Source organism: Canis lupus, chromosome X (genome assembly GCF_003254725.2).
Source record: "Canis lupus dingo isolate Sandy chromosome X, ASM325472v2, whole genome shotgun sequence".
Taxonomy (NCBI): Eukaryota; Metazoa; Chordata; class Mammalia; order Carnivora; family Canidae; genus Canis; species Canis lupus.
This window is the reverse complement of record NC_064281.1, coordinates 33,338,718-33,352,632: the sequence shown is the minus strand read 5'-3', so window position 1 is coordinate 33,352,632 and position 13,915 is coordinate 33,338,718. Positions and strand designations below refer to the sequence as shown.

At 39.4% G+C, this 13,915-nt stretch overlaps 2 protein-coding genes across 6 annotated transcripts in view; one reads left to right on the top strand and one right to left on the bottom strand.

The window, feature by feature from the left end:
• TSPAN7 (tetraspanin 7) overlaps positions 1 to 215 on the bottom strand; it is a 128,760-nt gene extending 128,545 nt beyond the window's left edge. Inside the window, exon 1 of one of the 2 annotated variants that reach the window (XM_025440100.3) lies at positions 62 to 215. In XM_025440100.3, coding sequence (XP_025295885.1) covers positions 62 to 142 — 81 coding nt within the window. In that variant the 5' untranslated portion in view covers positions 143 to 215. The remainder of the gene's footprint in view (positions 1 to 61) is intronic. The other variant, XM_035712261.2, reaches the window with a different exon arrangement.
• A 64-nt stretch (positions 216 to 279) lies between these two features.
• Positions 280 to 13,915, top strand: part of LOC112655137 (ferritin light chain-like) — a 67,798-nt gene continuing 54,162 nt past the window's right edge. For 3 of the 4 annotated variants that reach the window (XR_003133554.3, XR_003133555.3, XR_003133556.2), the window contains exon 1: positions 6,169 to 6,250. Coding sequence is in view for 1 of the 4 variants with exons in the window: in XM_025440066.3 (XP_025295851.1) it covers positions 423 to 482; positions 6,172 to 6,250 (139 nt within the window). In the remaining 3 variants the exon portion in view is untranslated. Of the gene's footprint in view, positions 483 to 6,168; positions 6,251 to 13,915 lie in introns of those variants that run through there. The other variant, XM_025440066.3, reaches the window with a different exon arrangement.

Below are 13,915 nucleotides of genomic sequence, written 5' to 3'. Positions count from 1 at the left end.
GAGCATCACTAAAAGGATTGACAGCCGGAGGCCCGGCCACCCGCCCAGCGTGGCCACTCACCCAGAAGACGAAGGAGTAGATGATGAGGAGGGTTTTGAGACAGGTTATCACAGGTTTGGTCTCCATTCTCCTCGATGCCATACTACAGAGCTCCGGCGGCGGCGGCGGCGGCGGCGGGCGGCGGGCGGGCGCGCGGGAGGGGGGAGGAGGCGGGGCGGGGCGGGGCGGGGGCGCGTGCAGCGAGAGGCCCCGTGCGCGCGCAGACGAGCCCGTGCGCCTGCGTGAGCGCGCACTCCGCGGGGCTCCGATTTAAGGAGTCGGGCGGCCAGCGACTGCGCATGCTGAGAAGGCCGCCCGCGCAGGCAAGCCCGCGCAGGCTCAGGTCCCCAGGCGCAGAGCCGGGCTGGGCCGCGAGGAGGGAATGGAAGAGCCTGGGGCGGGGTCGGAGGTCAGCGCCAGCCCTTCCAGGCAGCCGACGCACGTAAGTTTCTGCTTGATGCACCGTAGGGCTTTACGTTTCTAGGCCTTTCTGTACCTGGCGACACGAGCTTTATTGATATCCCCGAAAAGCAGTCACGTTTCTGCATTTAGGCGCCCCACCAGGCCTTCTCAGATGGAAGTGGCCCAATAGTCGTGTCCTTGGAAGAGCAGGCCTTGTCTGTGCCAGAAACAGACTGTGACAGGTGGCCGGAGATACAGCCGGAGGGATGGTCAGGAACCTGGGAACTCAGACACCCCTAACCCTCGCCACCACAGAAATGCCATTTTTTAGAGGTCCTCACATTTTGAAATGATGCCCAATGACCAGTGTATGCGTGAAGGTACCATTCTTCCTGCACATAAAATGTTTAGCAGATAACAGAAAAAAATTGTTTAAAGAGCCTGAGAACCATATTTTCCCACCCTAACAAGTTCAAACCACCTCACACCCAGGCAAGACAGAGTTGTATCAAGGTCAAAAAATAATGTTCAAAAACAATTCAGAAGTTCCTCAAGCTAAACATTAGAGATGCCATATGACCCAGCAGTTCTCCTAGATATATACCCAAGAGATTTGAAAACATGTACGTGAAAAGCTATAAACATGAATGTTTACAGCATTATCATAGCCCAAAAGCAGGAACAACTTTAATGTTCATCAGTTATACATGGATAGACATAGTAAATCCATATGGTGGAAAATTATTTGGCCACAAAAAGGAATGAAGTACTTATACATGCTATATGTATGAACCTTGAAAATCTGCTAAGTGAAATAAGCTAGACACAAAAGACCAGTGTTGAATGATCCACGTATAGGCAAAGTCCGGAATAGACAGATCCACAGAGACAAAAATAGAGGTTGCAGGGGAAGTGGTGGCAGGAATAAGGAGTGACTGTTAATGAATAGGGGTGGTTTTTTTTTTTTTTTGAGTGACAAATTTGATAGTGGTGATGGTTGCACAATTTTGTGAACATACTAAAAACCACTGAATGGCACACTTTAGAAGGGCGGCTTTTATGACATGTGAATTATATCCCAATAAAAGAATTATGTACACTCCACCCAGATTTCCTGTGGCTGGCTTGTAGAGGAACATACAGTACAGATTCTGTGGGAGATTTACCTTGATTCCTGAGAGATTCTGCAGTCAAAACAGCAACACTATCATAGGCTAACTCTATCGTGGATGATGTTAAGGACATCTTCTGAGAAAGAATAAAAAACCGGTCAATAGGCTTAAAGAAAGCCTGCCAAGGTCAGTTGTTGCAGGAGTAATTATTACCTCCAGTAAGTTTAACATGGTCCCAGGTCAGTGAGGTCATTGTATAAACAGGACACAAACAGGAGGAAGAGGAGAACCTGCTTAAGGAAATGATCAGCCATAACAAAAGAATATGTGGACATAGAGGGGAGTGGAGAGGAATATGGGTGCAGGTGAAAAAAAAGATTAGGAACAGATTGGCAAGGTTTCTGTTATAAAGGAAGTTCCTGCACAATTATTCTCAATGCTGGTTACTCATTTGGATCACCTGGAGAGCTTATATAAAAAAGCAAAACCTATGACTGCCTATGCCCCATCTCTGGTAGCCTGAATTATTTGGTCTCAGCAGTTTCTAAGTTCTTCAGGTGGTCCTAATAGGAATCAAGAGTTGGGGAATGTTGTCTCTATTGCAATGAGCTTAAGCCCAACTTCAGAAAGGAGCTTTCTCCTACATTTTTATAGTACCTAGGCAGTAGCAGGAAAAGAATACTGAATACTTCAAACCCAGTATGCTGGGTTTAGCCTCAATAGGTCTTGCTTAGCCTCAATAGGTCTTGCCCATGCATAATAACTCTGTAAAGGAGTCAGAAATCTCAATTTTCAACCTAACCTATGATACTGCTGAGTATCATAGATAATTTGATGAGTTAACACATGATCTTCACAGATGGTGCCCATCAGCTCAACTATTTTACAGTTTGGAGCTTTCTGAGGATTAGGTCCAGATTCTTGAAAACTTGGACTGTTCTAGCAAAAAACGATTATTTAAATGTAAAGGTAAATGAATATTCAATAACATAATTCATGGGTAAATTAGCAGAGCTCATCGCTAAATCCTTGTTATTCAGATTGTGGTCTGGGTGATTTCATAGGGCGACAAACCATTCCAGTTTTTCCAGGACTGAGGGGTTTCCTTGCACTCTGGATTTTCATTGCCAAAGCCAGGAAAGTCATTGGCAAACCAGAACAAGTCGGTCACCCTATCCTTGAAGCAGCATCCACTGGGAGAGCTTATTGAAAATGCAGAACCTCAGGCCCCACTCTGAGCCCATGTTAACAAGATCTCTAGGGTATTCACATGCACAGTAATGACCTTCAGTACCTGAGAAAGTGATCCTACTTGGAAATAGGGTTGTTGCAGATGCAAGTATTTAAGCTGCAATGAGGTCATACTGGAGGAAGGTGGACCCTTAATGCAGTATGGTGGGTGTCCTTAAAAGAAGAGACATGAGGAGGGTCCATGTGAAGGCACAGAGACACATGGGGGGAAGGCACGTGGCCAGAGTGACACAACTGCAAGCAAGCCGAGGAATACCAAAGAACTGAAAAGGCAAGAAACAAATACGGTCTCGGAGGGGCCGTGGCACTGCTGACGCTTTAATTTCAGACTTCTGGCCTCCAGAACTGTGAGAGAATAAATGTCATGTAAGCCACACATTTTGTGTGACTTTGTTAGAGCAGCCACAGGAGACCAATAACATGCCTAAGATTCACTGATGTACAGTTGCTCCAGATATAATCACAGCGACCAACCATGTCACCCAGCAGTTCCACTGCCAGGTATATGACCAAAAGAATGGCAAACAGGTGTACAAACAAAAACTTGTATGTGAATGTTCACAGCAGCACCAGTCACAGTAGCTGAATGGTGGAAGCAGCCTAAATGTCTACCAGCTGCCAAACAGATCCACAATATGTGGTCTCTCCATACAATGGAATATTATTCAATCATAAAAAGGAATGAAGTGCTGACACCTGCTACAACACAGATGAATCTTGAAAACCTACTAAGTGAAAGAAGCCAGATACACAACCCACATATTATATTATTACATTTGTATGAACCATCCAGAACAGGCAAGTCCATCGAGATAGGAAGCAGATGAGTGGTTACCTGGGGCTGCAGGAATGGGTAGTGGGAAATGACTACTTAGTAGTTCCAGGGTTTTCTCTTGAGATGGTGAAAAAGTTTTGGAGCTAGACCGTGGTGATTGTTGTACAACATTGTTAATGTACTTAATGCCACTGAATTGTACACTTTAAAATGGCTAAAATTGTAAACTTTGTGAGTATTTTATCACACAAATACAACAACCACAGCAAGTCTAGAGGCCCTGGGGCCTGAAGAAATTCTGCATTTGGGGAGCTGGCAAAGTCATCAAGGCTCAATAGCAGAGGCAAAGATGGTATACAGGAGGCAGGACAGAGGTCAGCCCTTCCAGGTTCTATTAGCTGATAATAAGAATTTTAATACTTTGCCTAAAATAAGGGAAGCTTTGGATTTTTATTTGCCTTAAATTCAGCAGTACTTCCAGGAGAACTGGACTGCCACCAAAGCACCTACCTGGTCCCTGCTACCAACGCCCCCTCAATCTGTTGTTCACACAGCCACCAGCATAATCTTTTTCAAACACAACCATATCATGTCACTCTCTTGTATAAAACCCTCCAGTGGCTTCCCATCATTGTACAATGAATTAAATTTCAACCCTCTACCCTGACTTTGCAAGCATTCAGGAGCTAGCTCTGACATCTTCCATTATTCTCCCTTTACCACTGCACTTTAGCTGCTCTGGCCTCCTTTCTGTTCTTTAGTCAGACTTCCTTCCACCTGAAAGCCTTCACCCTGGCTGGTCCTATCATTAGAATGCTTACTCCCTTCCTTCCTGCCATTCAGATCTCAGTATAGTTGTCACCTCAGAAAGACCCATTTCAGACGAAAATAGTCACCCAGTCCAAAATAGCCACGCAGTACCTATCTGCTCTAATTGCCTACATTACACTCAGCTACCATTTTCTTATTCGTGTTTTTGTTTTGTTGTCTGCCTCTCCTGCCAAGCTCCCCATGGCAGGTGTTTTTGTCTAGTGTATTCACTGTCATATCCCCCACCACCTAGATGCAGCAGCAACTCAGAAAATGTTGACCAAATGGATGGTACATAGTTGTCCCCCAATAGATGATTGCTGACTCATTGAAGAAGGGTGGACCTTGCAGTATGAATAAGATAATGGTGTTGTTTGGGGAAAGGAGAAGGATATCATTATAGGCCAGGGCGCAGCATGAACAAAAGCAGAATGCTTCCTGCGGAGAGTGGTGAGGTGCACCAGAGGAACTAGAGTAGGACAGGTTGCAGAAATGCAAGGCTGTGATGGAGGAGGGCCTTGCTAAGGCCAAGTTACTCTTGCATAGGCAGTAGAGAGCAGTGAAGAGCCTCTCAGTAAGAGTGACATGATCTGACCTGTGTTTCAGGGAAGTAATTTTGGGGTTATGAGGTAACTGCAATCACCTTCCTGGCAGTTGATGAAGGCTGGACCTCATGTAGTGGCAGTGAGGCTGGAGGAGGTGAAAGAGCAGCACATCTCAACTCAGGCTGCATAAAAATCCACTGGACAGCTTGTAGACTCGCAGATGCCTAGATTCCATCCCCTAGAGATTCTGACTGACTCAGTCTCTGGTGGAGCCACAGGAATCAGTATTTTGTAAAAGCTCCACAGATGCTTTAGCTGGGATTGAAAGCCCTAGGGCAGATAAACTGTTTAGAAATCGAATAGACAAGAGGCACCTAGGTGGCTCTGTTGGTCCAGTATCCAACTCTTGATTTCGACTCAGGTCCGGATTTCAGGGTCATGAAATATAGACCTGTGTCAGACTCCACATTAAAGCCTGCTTAAGATTCTCTCCCTCCCTCTTCTTCTATCCCTCTCTCCGTACCTCTCCCTCTCTGGAAAAAAAAGGGGGGGTGTCAGCCCTCAGGACTGAGTGAATTTGGGTAATGAAGGAAAAGGAGGAACTGAATATGACTTTTAGTTGGCATAAACTTGTAGGGCAGTTTCTAAAATGCATAATCCCAAAATACAGTCCATCCAAGCAAGAGACTGCTTTATAGTTACTACAAAGTATGTGTATGAAGAACTTTTTAGTCCCAAAGGGAATTTTTTTTTCTGATAAGAAAGAAGTCATAGGAAAATATGCAATATGACCTCAACTATGTAAGAATATATAGAGAAAAAATTAGAAGAAGATGTGTATAAAATTGAGACACCTGACTGGCTCAGTAGGTAGAGCAAGTGACTCTTGATCTTGCGGTTGGGAGTTCAAGCCCCACCTTGGGCACAAGATTACATTTTTAAAATGTGTATAAAATTTTCACACTGGTACCTCTGGGTGGTGAGGTTATAAATGATTTTCTTTTCTTTTTTAATATTTACTATCTTTCCTAGAATTTTGAAATGATCAGATCTCACATTTTTAATGGAAAAGGAAAATATTTATAATGGAAGCCCTCTCAAAAGATTAAAACACTAAAGTTGTAGGACTTGATAAGGGGGGAAGAATCTTGAACTGTTTGAAAACTTGCTTAGATGAAATTTGTATGTGTATTCATCTAAATTTCTATATTTATTCATATATCTGTGTGTTTCCAGGGTCCCTACCTGAACACAAAGATGACTTTTACTCTGAGTATCAGAAACATCTGCAGGAGTGACACTGCACCTGCCGAAGGTATGTTTGTAAAAGCCACTCAGGAAAGCACTCAACCAAAGAGAGGAGAGAACTGAACTCTGCAAATTTGATTTAAGTAGGCTTCATCAGCATCAGAGGTTTAGGTTTGTTTTGAGGACAGCTCCATAGGACATGGATGAGGATGTAGAATGAATGATGCCTTTTCCTCATATGGATTTACCCCTGAGCCTTGGGAAAAGCATGTGTTAAAAAAAAAACTAAATGAGAAAAAATTTCATAAAGATACTGGGAGCACAAAGTTTTGTAGCCAATATAGCCTGCTGAACAAAATATTAACAGGGACAAAGGGTACTGTTCTCATTTCAACAGACTGGCAGTTGAGTGTCTCAGAACATGGGGTGGGAACACATTCAGACAACTTCCTCAAACAGCACAAGCTAAAATGAAGGAAAAGGCCAATGCCACTTATTGACAGGATTATATTTGTGAGACTCCAGTAGCAGCAGTAGGTAATAGGTAGGAAGACTGGGTTTATAAATTCAAGCGCTGCCTCCTTTTACATTTGGGGACTTCCTGAATATGTTGGGAGGAATTTGAGAGGGATTGAAGTTCTTCAGTTTTAGAGGGTTTTTTTGTTTTGTTTTGTTTTGGTTTGGTTTGGTTTGTTTTTTTTTTTTTTTTTTGACTGAGCAATTGCTTCCCTAGGATTTTGCCCTACAAAAATAAATAGGTGCACAAAATACACTATAAGGTTACTAATTGCAAAATTCATGATTGGAAGAGTAAAAAATGGAAACAACACAAATACTTATAAATAGTATCTTGCCAGTTATTTATTCGACATAAATAGTATCTTGCCAGTCATTTATTCGACAAAGTTTTTGAGTATCTGCTATTTACCAGGCACTTTTCTAAGCGCTGGGGATAACTGTGACCAAACCAAACCAAGTCCCTGTCCTCAGGGAGTGTGCACTCTACTGGGGAAGATGAACCATAAAAATTTTAGACGTGTACTGAGGGGGGCACTTGACGGGATGAGCACTAGGTGTTGTACTATATGTTGGCAAGTCGAACTCCAATAAAAAATATATATATATATTTGGTGAATATGAAAACAATAGAATTGATAAAGAAAAAAGAAAAAATTTTTTAGCCTATCTATACTATAGAATTCCATGATAGAGGTTTTTAATATTAGATACATTTAGCTGTATTAAAACAAAAGGTCCTTCAAGATATAATACATAATATATAATTTTTTACTTATAAAAGCAAGTTATAGGAGAGAATTATAATCCTGTATAAATATAAGAATAAAATGTAGTAGAATGTTCATATGAAAAAATCAGGAGGAAAATACATGACAATCTTTGAGCAGTGAGTTGTATTATGATGGAATTTCAGCAATGCAAATGCTCATTTGATTTCTTTACAAGCAATATTACATTTATAGTAAAAAATAAATTATTAAAAAGAAACACTGTGTATAGAGGATAAACCCTAGAAATGCTTTTTGAAAAATTATTATTGGGATCTCTTATTTATCCTGCAGCAATTGGATATAGGGAAATGCAGATAAAACTTTTGTGTATTTGGTATACAATACAAAAATGTATAAATGTGACTTAACAATAATCCCTTCAGATCTCAACAAAATGGCAATACATAGTACATCTTCTTTATCCATTTATCTATGGATGGACACTTGGGTTGCTTCCATATATTAGCTATTGTAAATACCGCAATAAACAGGGGTGCATGTATCTATTCGAATTAATGTTTTCATTTTCTTTAGGTAAATGTTCAGTATTGGAATTACTGGATTATATGGTAATTCTGTTTCTAATTTTGGGGGAACCTCTATACTATTTTCCACAGTGGCTGCACCAATTTGCATTCCCACCAAGAGTGCACAGGCATTCCTTTTTCTCCACATCCTCGCTCAAACTTGTTGTATCTTTTTGATATTAGCCGTTTAGACTGGTATGAGGTAATATAGCTCATTGTAGTTTTGATTTGCATTTCCCTGATGATGAGTGATGTTGAGCATTTTTTCATGCATATGTTGGCCATTTGTATGTCTTCCTTGTAATAATGTTTATTCAGATCCTCCCTTTTTTAACTGGATTATTTGGTTTTTTGGTGGTGAGTCGTAGATGTTCTTTTTGTATTTTGGATATTAATCCCTTATCAGATATATCATTTGGAAATATCTTCTCCCACTTAGTAGGGGAGAAGAAACTTCTCCCTTTTCATTTTGTTGTTTACTTCACCGTGCAAAAGCTTTTTATTTTGGTATAGTCCTAGTAGTCCATTTTTGCTTTTGTTTCCCTTGCCTGAGGAGACAGATCTAGAAAAATGTTGCTAAGACCAATGTTAAAGACATTATTGTCTATGTTTTCTTTTATGAGTTTTATGGTTTCGGATCTCACATTTAGGCATTTAATGCATTCTGAGTTTATTTTTGTGTATGGTGTAAGAAATTGGTCCAGTTTCATTCTTTTGCATATAGCTGTCCAGTTTTCCCAACACCATTTATTGAAGAGAATGTCTTTCTCCCACTGTATATTTTTGCCTCCTTATTTTGCCTCCCAGAAATAGATATATCTATGAACATATAGATGTGGGTTTACTTCTGTCATCTCTATTGTTCTGTTGTTCTATGTGTCTATTTTTGTGCCAGTACCATAGTGTTTTATTATAGCTTTGTAGTATATCTTGAAATCTAGAATTGATACCTCCAGCTTTGTTGTTCTTCCTCAAGACCATTTTGGCTATTTGGGTTTTTTTGTGGTTCTATATACATTTTAGGGTCATTTGTTCTATTTCTGTGAAAAACTGCTATTGATATTTTAATAGGGATTGCATTGAATCTGTAGATTGCTTTTGGTAGTATGGACATTTTGACAACATTAATTCTTCCAATCCATGAGCATGATATATCTTTCCATTTCTTTATATCAATTTCAGTTTCTTTCATCAGTGTCTCATAGTTTTTAGAACACAGCTTTTTCACCATCTTGGTTAAGCTTATTCCTGGGTATTTTATTCTTTTTGTTGAAACTGTAAATGGAATTGCTTTCTTAATTTCTCTTTCTGCTACTTTATTATTAGTGTATAGAAATGCAACAAATTTCTGGGGTACCTGGGTGGTTCAGTTGGTTAAGCATCTGCCTTTAGCTAAAGTCATGATCCCAAAGTCTGGGATTGAGCCCAGTGTTGGGCACCCTGCTGAGCAGGGAGTCTGCTTCTCCCTCTGCCCCTCCCCCTACTCGTGCGCTCTCTCTTTCTCTCTTTCTCTCTCACTCTCAAATAAATAAAATCTTTGAAAAAAAGAGAAGTACAACAGATTTCTGGATATTGATTTATATTGAAACTTCTGCATATTAATTTGTATACTGAATTTATTCTAATAGTTTTTTGGTGGAGTCTAGGTTTTTCTATCTTATCTGCAAATAGTGGCAATTTTACTTCTTCCTTACCAATTTGAATGCTTTTTATTTCTTTTTCTTGCCTGATTGCTGTGACTAGGAATTCCAGTATTATGTTGAATAAAAGTGGTGATAGTGGACATCCTTGTTTTGTTCCTAATCTTAGAGGAAAAGCTCTCAGTTTTTTCATCATTCTGTATGATGCTAGCTGTGGGTTTTTCATATGTGGCTTTCATAAGTTGAGATATGCTCCTTGTAAACCCACTTTTTTGAGGGTTTTTATCATGAATGGATGTTGAATTTTGACAAATGCTTTATCTGAATCTATTGAGATGATCATATGATTTTTATCCTTCATTTAGTTAATGTGGTGTTCACATTGATTTGCAGATATTGAATCATTTTTGCATCCCTGGAATAAATTCCACTTGATTGTAGGAAATGATCCTTTTAATGTATTGTTGAATACAGGGTACTAATATTTTGTTGAGGATTTTTGTATCTGTGTTCATCAGGGATATTGGCCTGTAGTTTTCTTTTTTCGTATTGTCTTTGGTTTTGGTATCAGGGTAATGCTGGCCTCATAGAATGTTTTCTATTTTGTGGAGTAGTTTGAGGAGAATTGGTAGTATCTCTTTTTTTAAATGTTTTGAGAATTCGCCTGTGAATCCATCTGGTCTCAGAACTATGCTTGTTGGGAGTTTTTTGGTTACTGATTCAATTTCACTGCTAGAAATTGATCTCTTCAGATTTTCTACTTCTTTCTGATTTAGTTTTCAAATATTTTATGGTTCTGGGAATTTATCCCTTCCTTCTAGGTTGTCCAATGTGTTGGCATATAATTTTTCCTACTAGTTTCTTATAATCCTTTGTATTTCTGTGGTATCAGTTGTTCTCCTCTTTCATTTCTGATTTTATTTATTTTGGTCTTCTCTCTTTTTCTTGACAGATCTGGTTAAAGGTTTATCAATTCTGTTTATCTCTTCAGAGAACCAGCTCTTTGTTTCATTGATTTTTTTAATTTTTATTTTTTAGTCCCTATTTCATTTATTTCCGCTCTGATCTTTGTTCCTGTCTTCCTTCTACTAATTTTGGCTTTATTCTCCTTATTCTAGTTCCTTTCGGTGTAAGGTTACATTGTTTGAGATTTTTCTTGTTTCTTGAGTTAAGCCTGTATTGCTATAAATGTCCCTTTTAGAAATGCTTTCGCTGCATGCCAAAGATTTTAGACTGTTGTACACATTTTCATTTGTCTCCATGTATTTTTTTAAAGATTTTTTATTTATTCAAGAGTGACACAGAGGGAGAGAGAGAGAGGCAGACACACAGGCAGAGACTATTTTTTTTATTTCCTCTTTGATTTCTTCATTGACCCATTGGTTGCTTAGTGGCATGTTGTTCAGCCTCCTCATATTTGTGTTTTTTCCAGTTTTTTTCTTGTAATTAATTTCTAGTTTCATACTATTGCAGTTGGAAAAAATGCATGACATGATCTCAATCTTAAACTTATTGAGACTTGTTCTGTGACCTAACATGTGATCTGTCCTGGAGAATGTTTCATGTGCACTTTTAATGGCATTAGTAAGGTTATGGACTCCTAGGTTTCTATTCAGTGGCAGCAGCACTTCAAAAAGAGGCAGCAGTAGTACCTTTCACAGGTCAGCATCGAGTGTGAGTTTCTGGCCTCCAGCCAAAGAGTAGTAGCAGCTTCCTGGTCTCTAGGTAAGACATCCTGTGATCACTTGTTTGTAAAATTGGACAGAATTCTTTATCTCCCTAATTCTGTGCCCTTTTGCCATGTGATTTTGAAGTTCTTTCCATAAAAACTAGAATCTATTTATCCACTCTTTGAATCTGGGCTGGCCTTGTTCCTTTCCTTGAACAATAGAATGCAGAAAAAAATGGCATTATGATAGTCACAAGCCTAGGCCCCTGGGTAACTCACAGGCTTTTGCTCACTCTCTGGAGCCTCAGGACTGCTAATGGAATAAGTCCATGCTGGCCTGCTAGAGAATGAGAAACCATATGTGTCAGAATCTAGCCAGCCCTCCTGCCCCAGATGACATCTCAAAACTGTAAGGGAGCCCAGTCAAGGTCAGCAAAGCCAATTTACAACCAACCACAGATGTATAAGGGACCTCAACTGAGACCAGAGAATGGCCAAGATGTGTACAGCCTAAATTGCTGACCACAGAATTTTTTCTTAAATAACTCTGGTTTTACACCTATAAGTTTGCAGTGGTTTGTTACATAGTAATAGCTAGCTAATACACACCTTTTTCCTTTTTTTTAGAACTTTTTATAATTTTGTAGCAAATCACAAGCATTAAGTTGTTTCCACACTAAACATATAGAATATTATTACAAATGCTCCATGTCTATAGGATGGAATTCTATGCAGCCATCAAATTAATGTTGTAGAAGACTTTGATACAGGAAATTCCCATAGTATGTTTTCAGTGACAAAAAATGAAATTATATATATAGTATGCATATTGGGAGACACACAGACACAGTGATAATTATACCTCATGATCTGATATCTTTTCATTTTGTAATTTTTTCTTTTATTTTTTACATTTTCTGCTTTTACTATATGTTCTGTGAAAGCAAATATTTCTTTTATATTTAGAAAAAATTTAAGTTATTAATTTTTCAAGACATCTAGATTGATAATTTCACTTTGGGGAGCCAATGATACCTTCTGTAACTCCCTCTTTAGCTGTATATTCAAAATGAATTTTTTCTGTTTTCAAAGAAATAGCTGATAAGAAACCAGTGTCTTACCCCTGCTAACAGCATTCCAAGCTAGGTTGCAGTCACTCCTGTTGCCCTGTAATCCATAATCATGCAGTAGCATCTGAAGTGGGACATAAACCATTTTTTTCCTTTTGTCCTCTTCCTAAATACTGAGTCACCTTACCACACAGCAGCTGACGAAACATCCTCCTGACACGTATCCCCTATACATGTCCAGCTTTAGGTAATTTACTCAGCAGATATATGAATCTTTGGTTACTGATAATCTTTTATTAAAAGAATTTCATGCTTTTATGCTGACTCCAATAGCTGTGATAAATACTGTGTTCCTGTGACATAAAAGATATAATTGATAGAGACATGTTTCAGAAGAATTCAGCCAAAAAGATAATAGTTGCAGGTATCCCGGTTCTGTGCAGTTTTTTAAACCATTTATAGCCATTTATTTATTTTTAAAAAATTATTTCTCAAATAATTGAGAGAGAGAGCACAGAAGAGAGCACTAGCAGGTGTGGGGAAGGAGCAGAAGGTGAGGGAGAAGCAGAGGCCCCACTGAGCAGGGAGCCCCACAAGGCCTTGATCGCAGGACCTGGGATCATGACCTAAGCCAAAGGCAGATGCTTAACCAACTGAGCCACCCCGATGCCCCCATTTTTAGTCAAATTTTTAAAAGATTTTATTTATTTATTCATGAGAGACACACACAGAGAGAGAGGCAGAGGCATAGGCAGAGGGAGAAGCAGGCTCCATGCAGGGAGCCTGATGTGGGACTCAATCTCGGGACTCCAGGATCACGCCCTGGGCTGAAGGCAGGCGCTAAACCACTGAGCCACCCAGGGATCCCGATTTTTAGTCATTTGTATCGTAATGTTTATTGGACCCTATTTTTGAAATCCAAAGATTAATTAATGTTTATTGACTCTTATAGGAATATTTTCTACTTAATGGTGATTGATTTATTTTAATTTAGATTCATTTATTAGAGAATTATCTTTGAACCTTCATAAACCAATATATAAAAATGAATTCATTGAAATTCCGTCTATCTAGTTATAGTGATATGGACTTTAGACACTCAAGCATGCAGATGTTATATAACCCAGGCCAGAGGCCCATCTTATTTAAATGTACAAGTAGTGACATTTAAGGTGAAGACTGGGCCAGCATGGCTAAAGCAGAGCAGAACATTGAGCAGCTTATCAATGTGTTAACCTCTGAATTCAGTTGACATGCATAACCCTGGCTCTAAAATTTTTTGTTAGAATTATCCCCATCAGTAAGCTGCTGGCTTCCAATAATTGGCTTATATCATGATCACAATTAGAAACATGTACTGATCAACTGTTTGGCATCAGGATTTGAACCCAAGCAGTCTGGTGTAGGAGCCTGAACTCTTGACAGTAGATTTTGGAGTCAGGCTGCCTGGATTTCCTTCTGGCCTCTGCCATTTACCAGTCTTAACATTTGTAAAATGGGGATATTAACAGTACCTACCTTATTGTCTTTACATGAA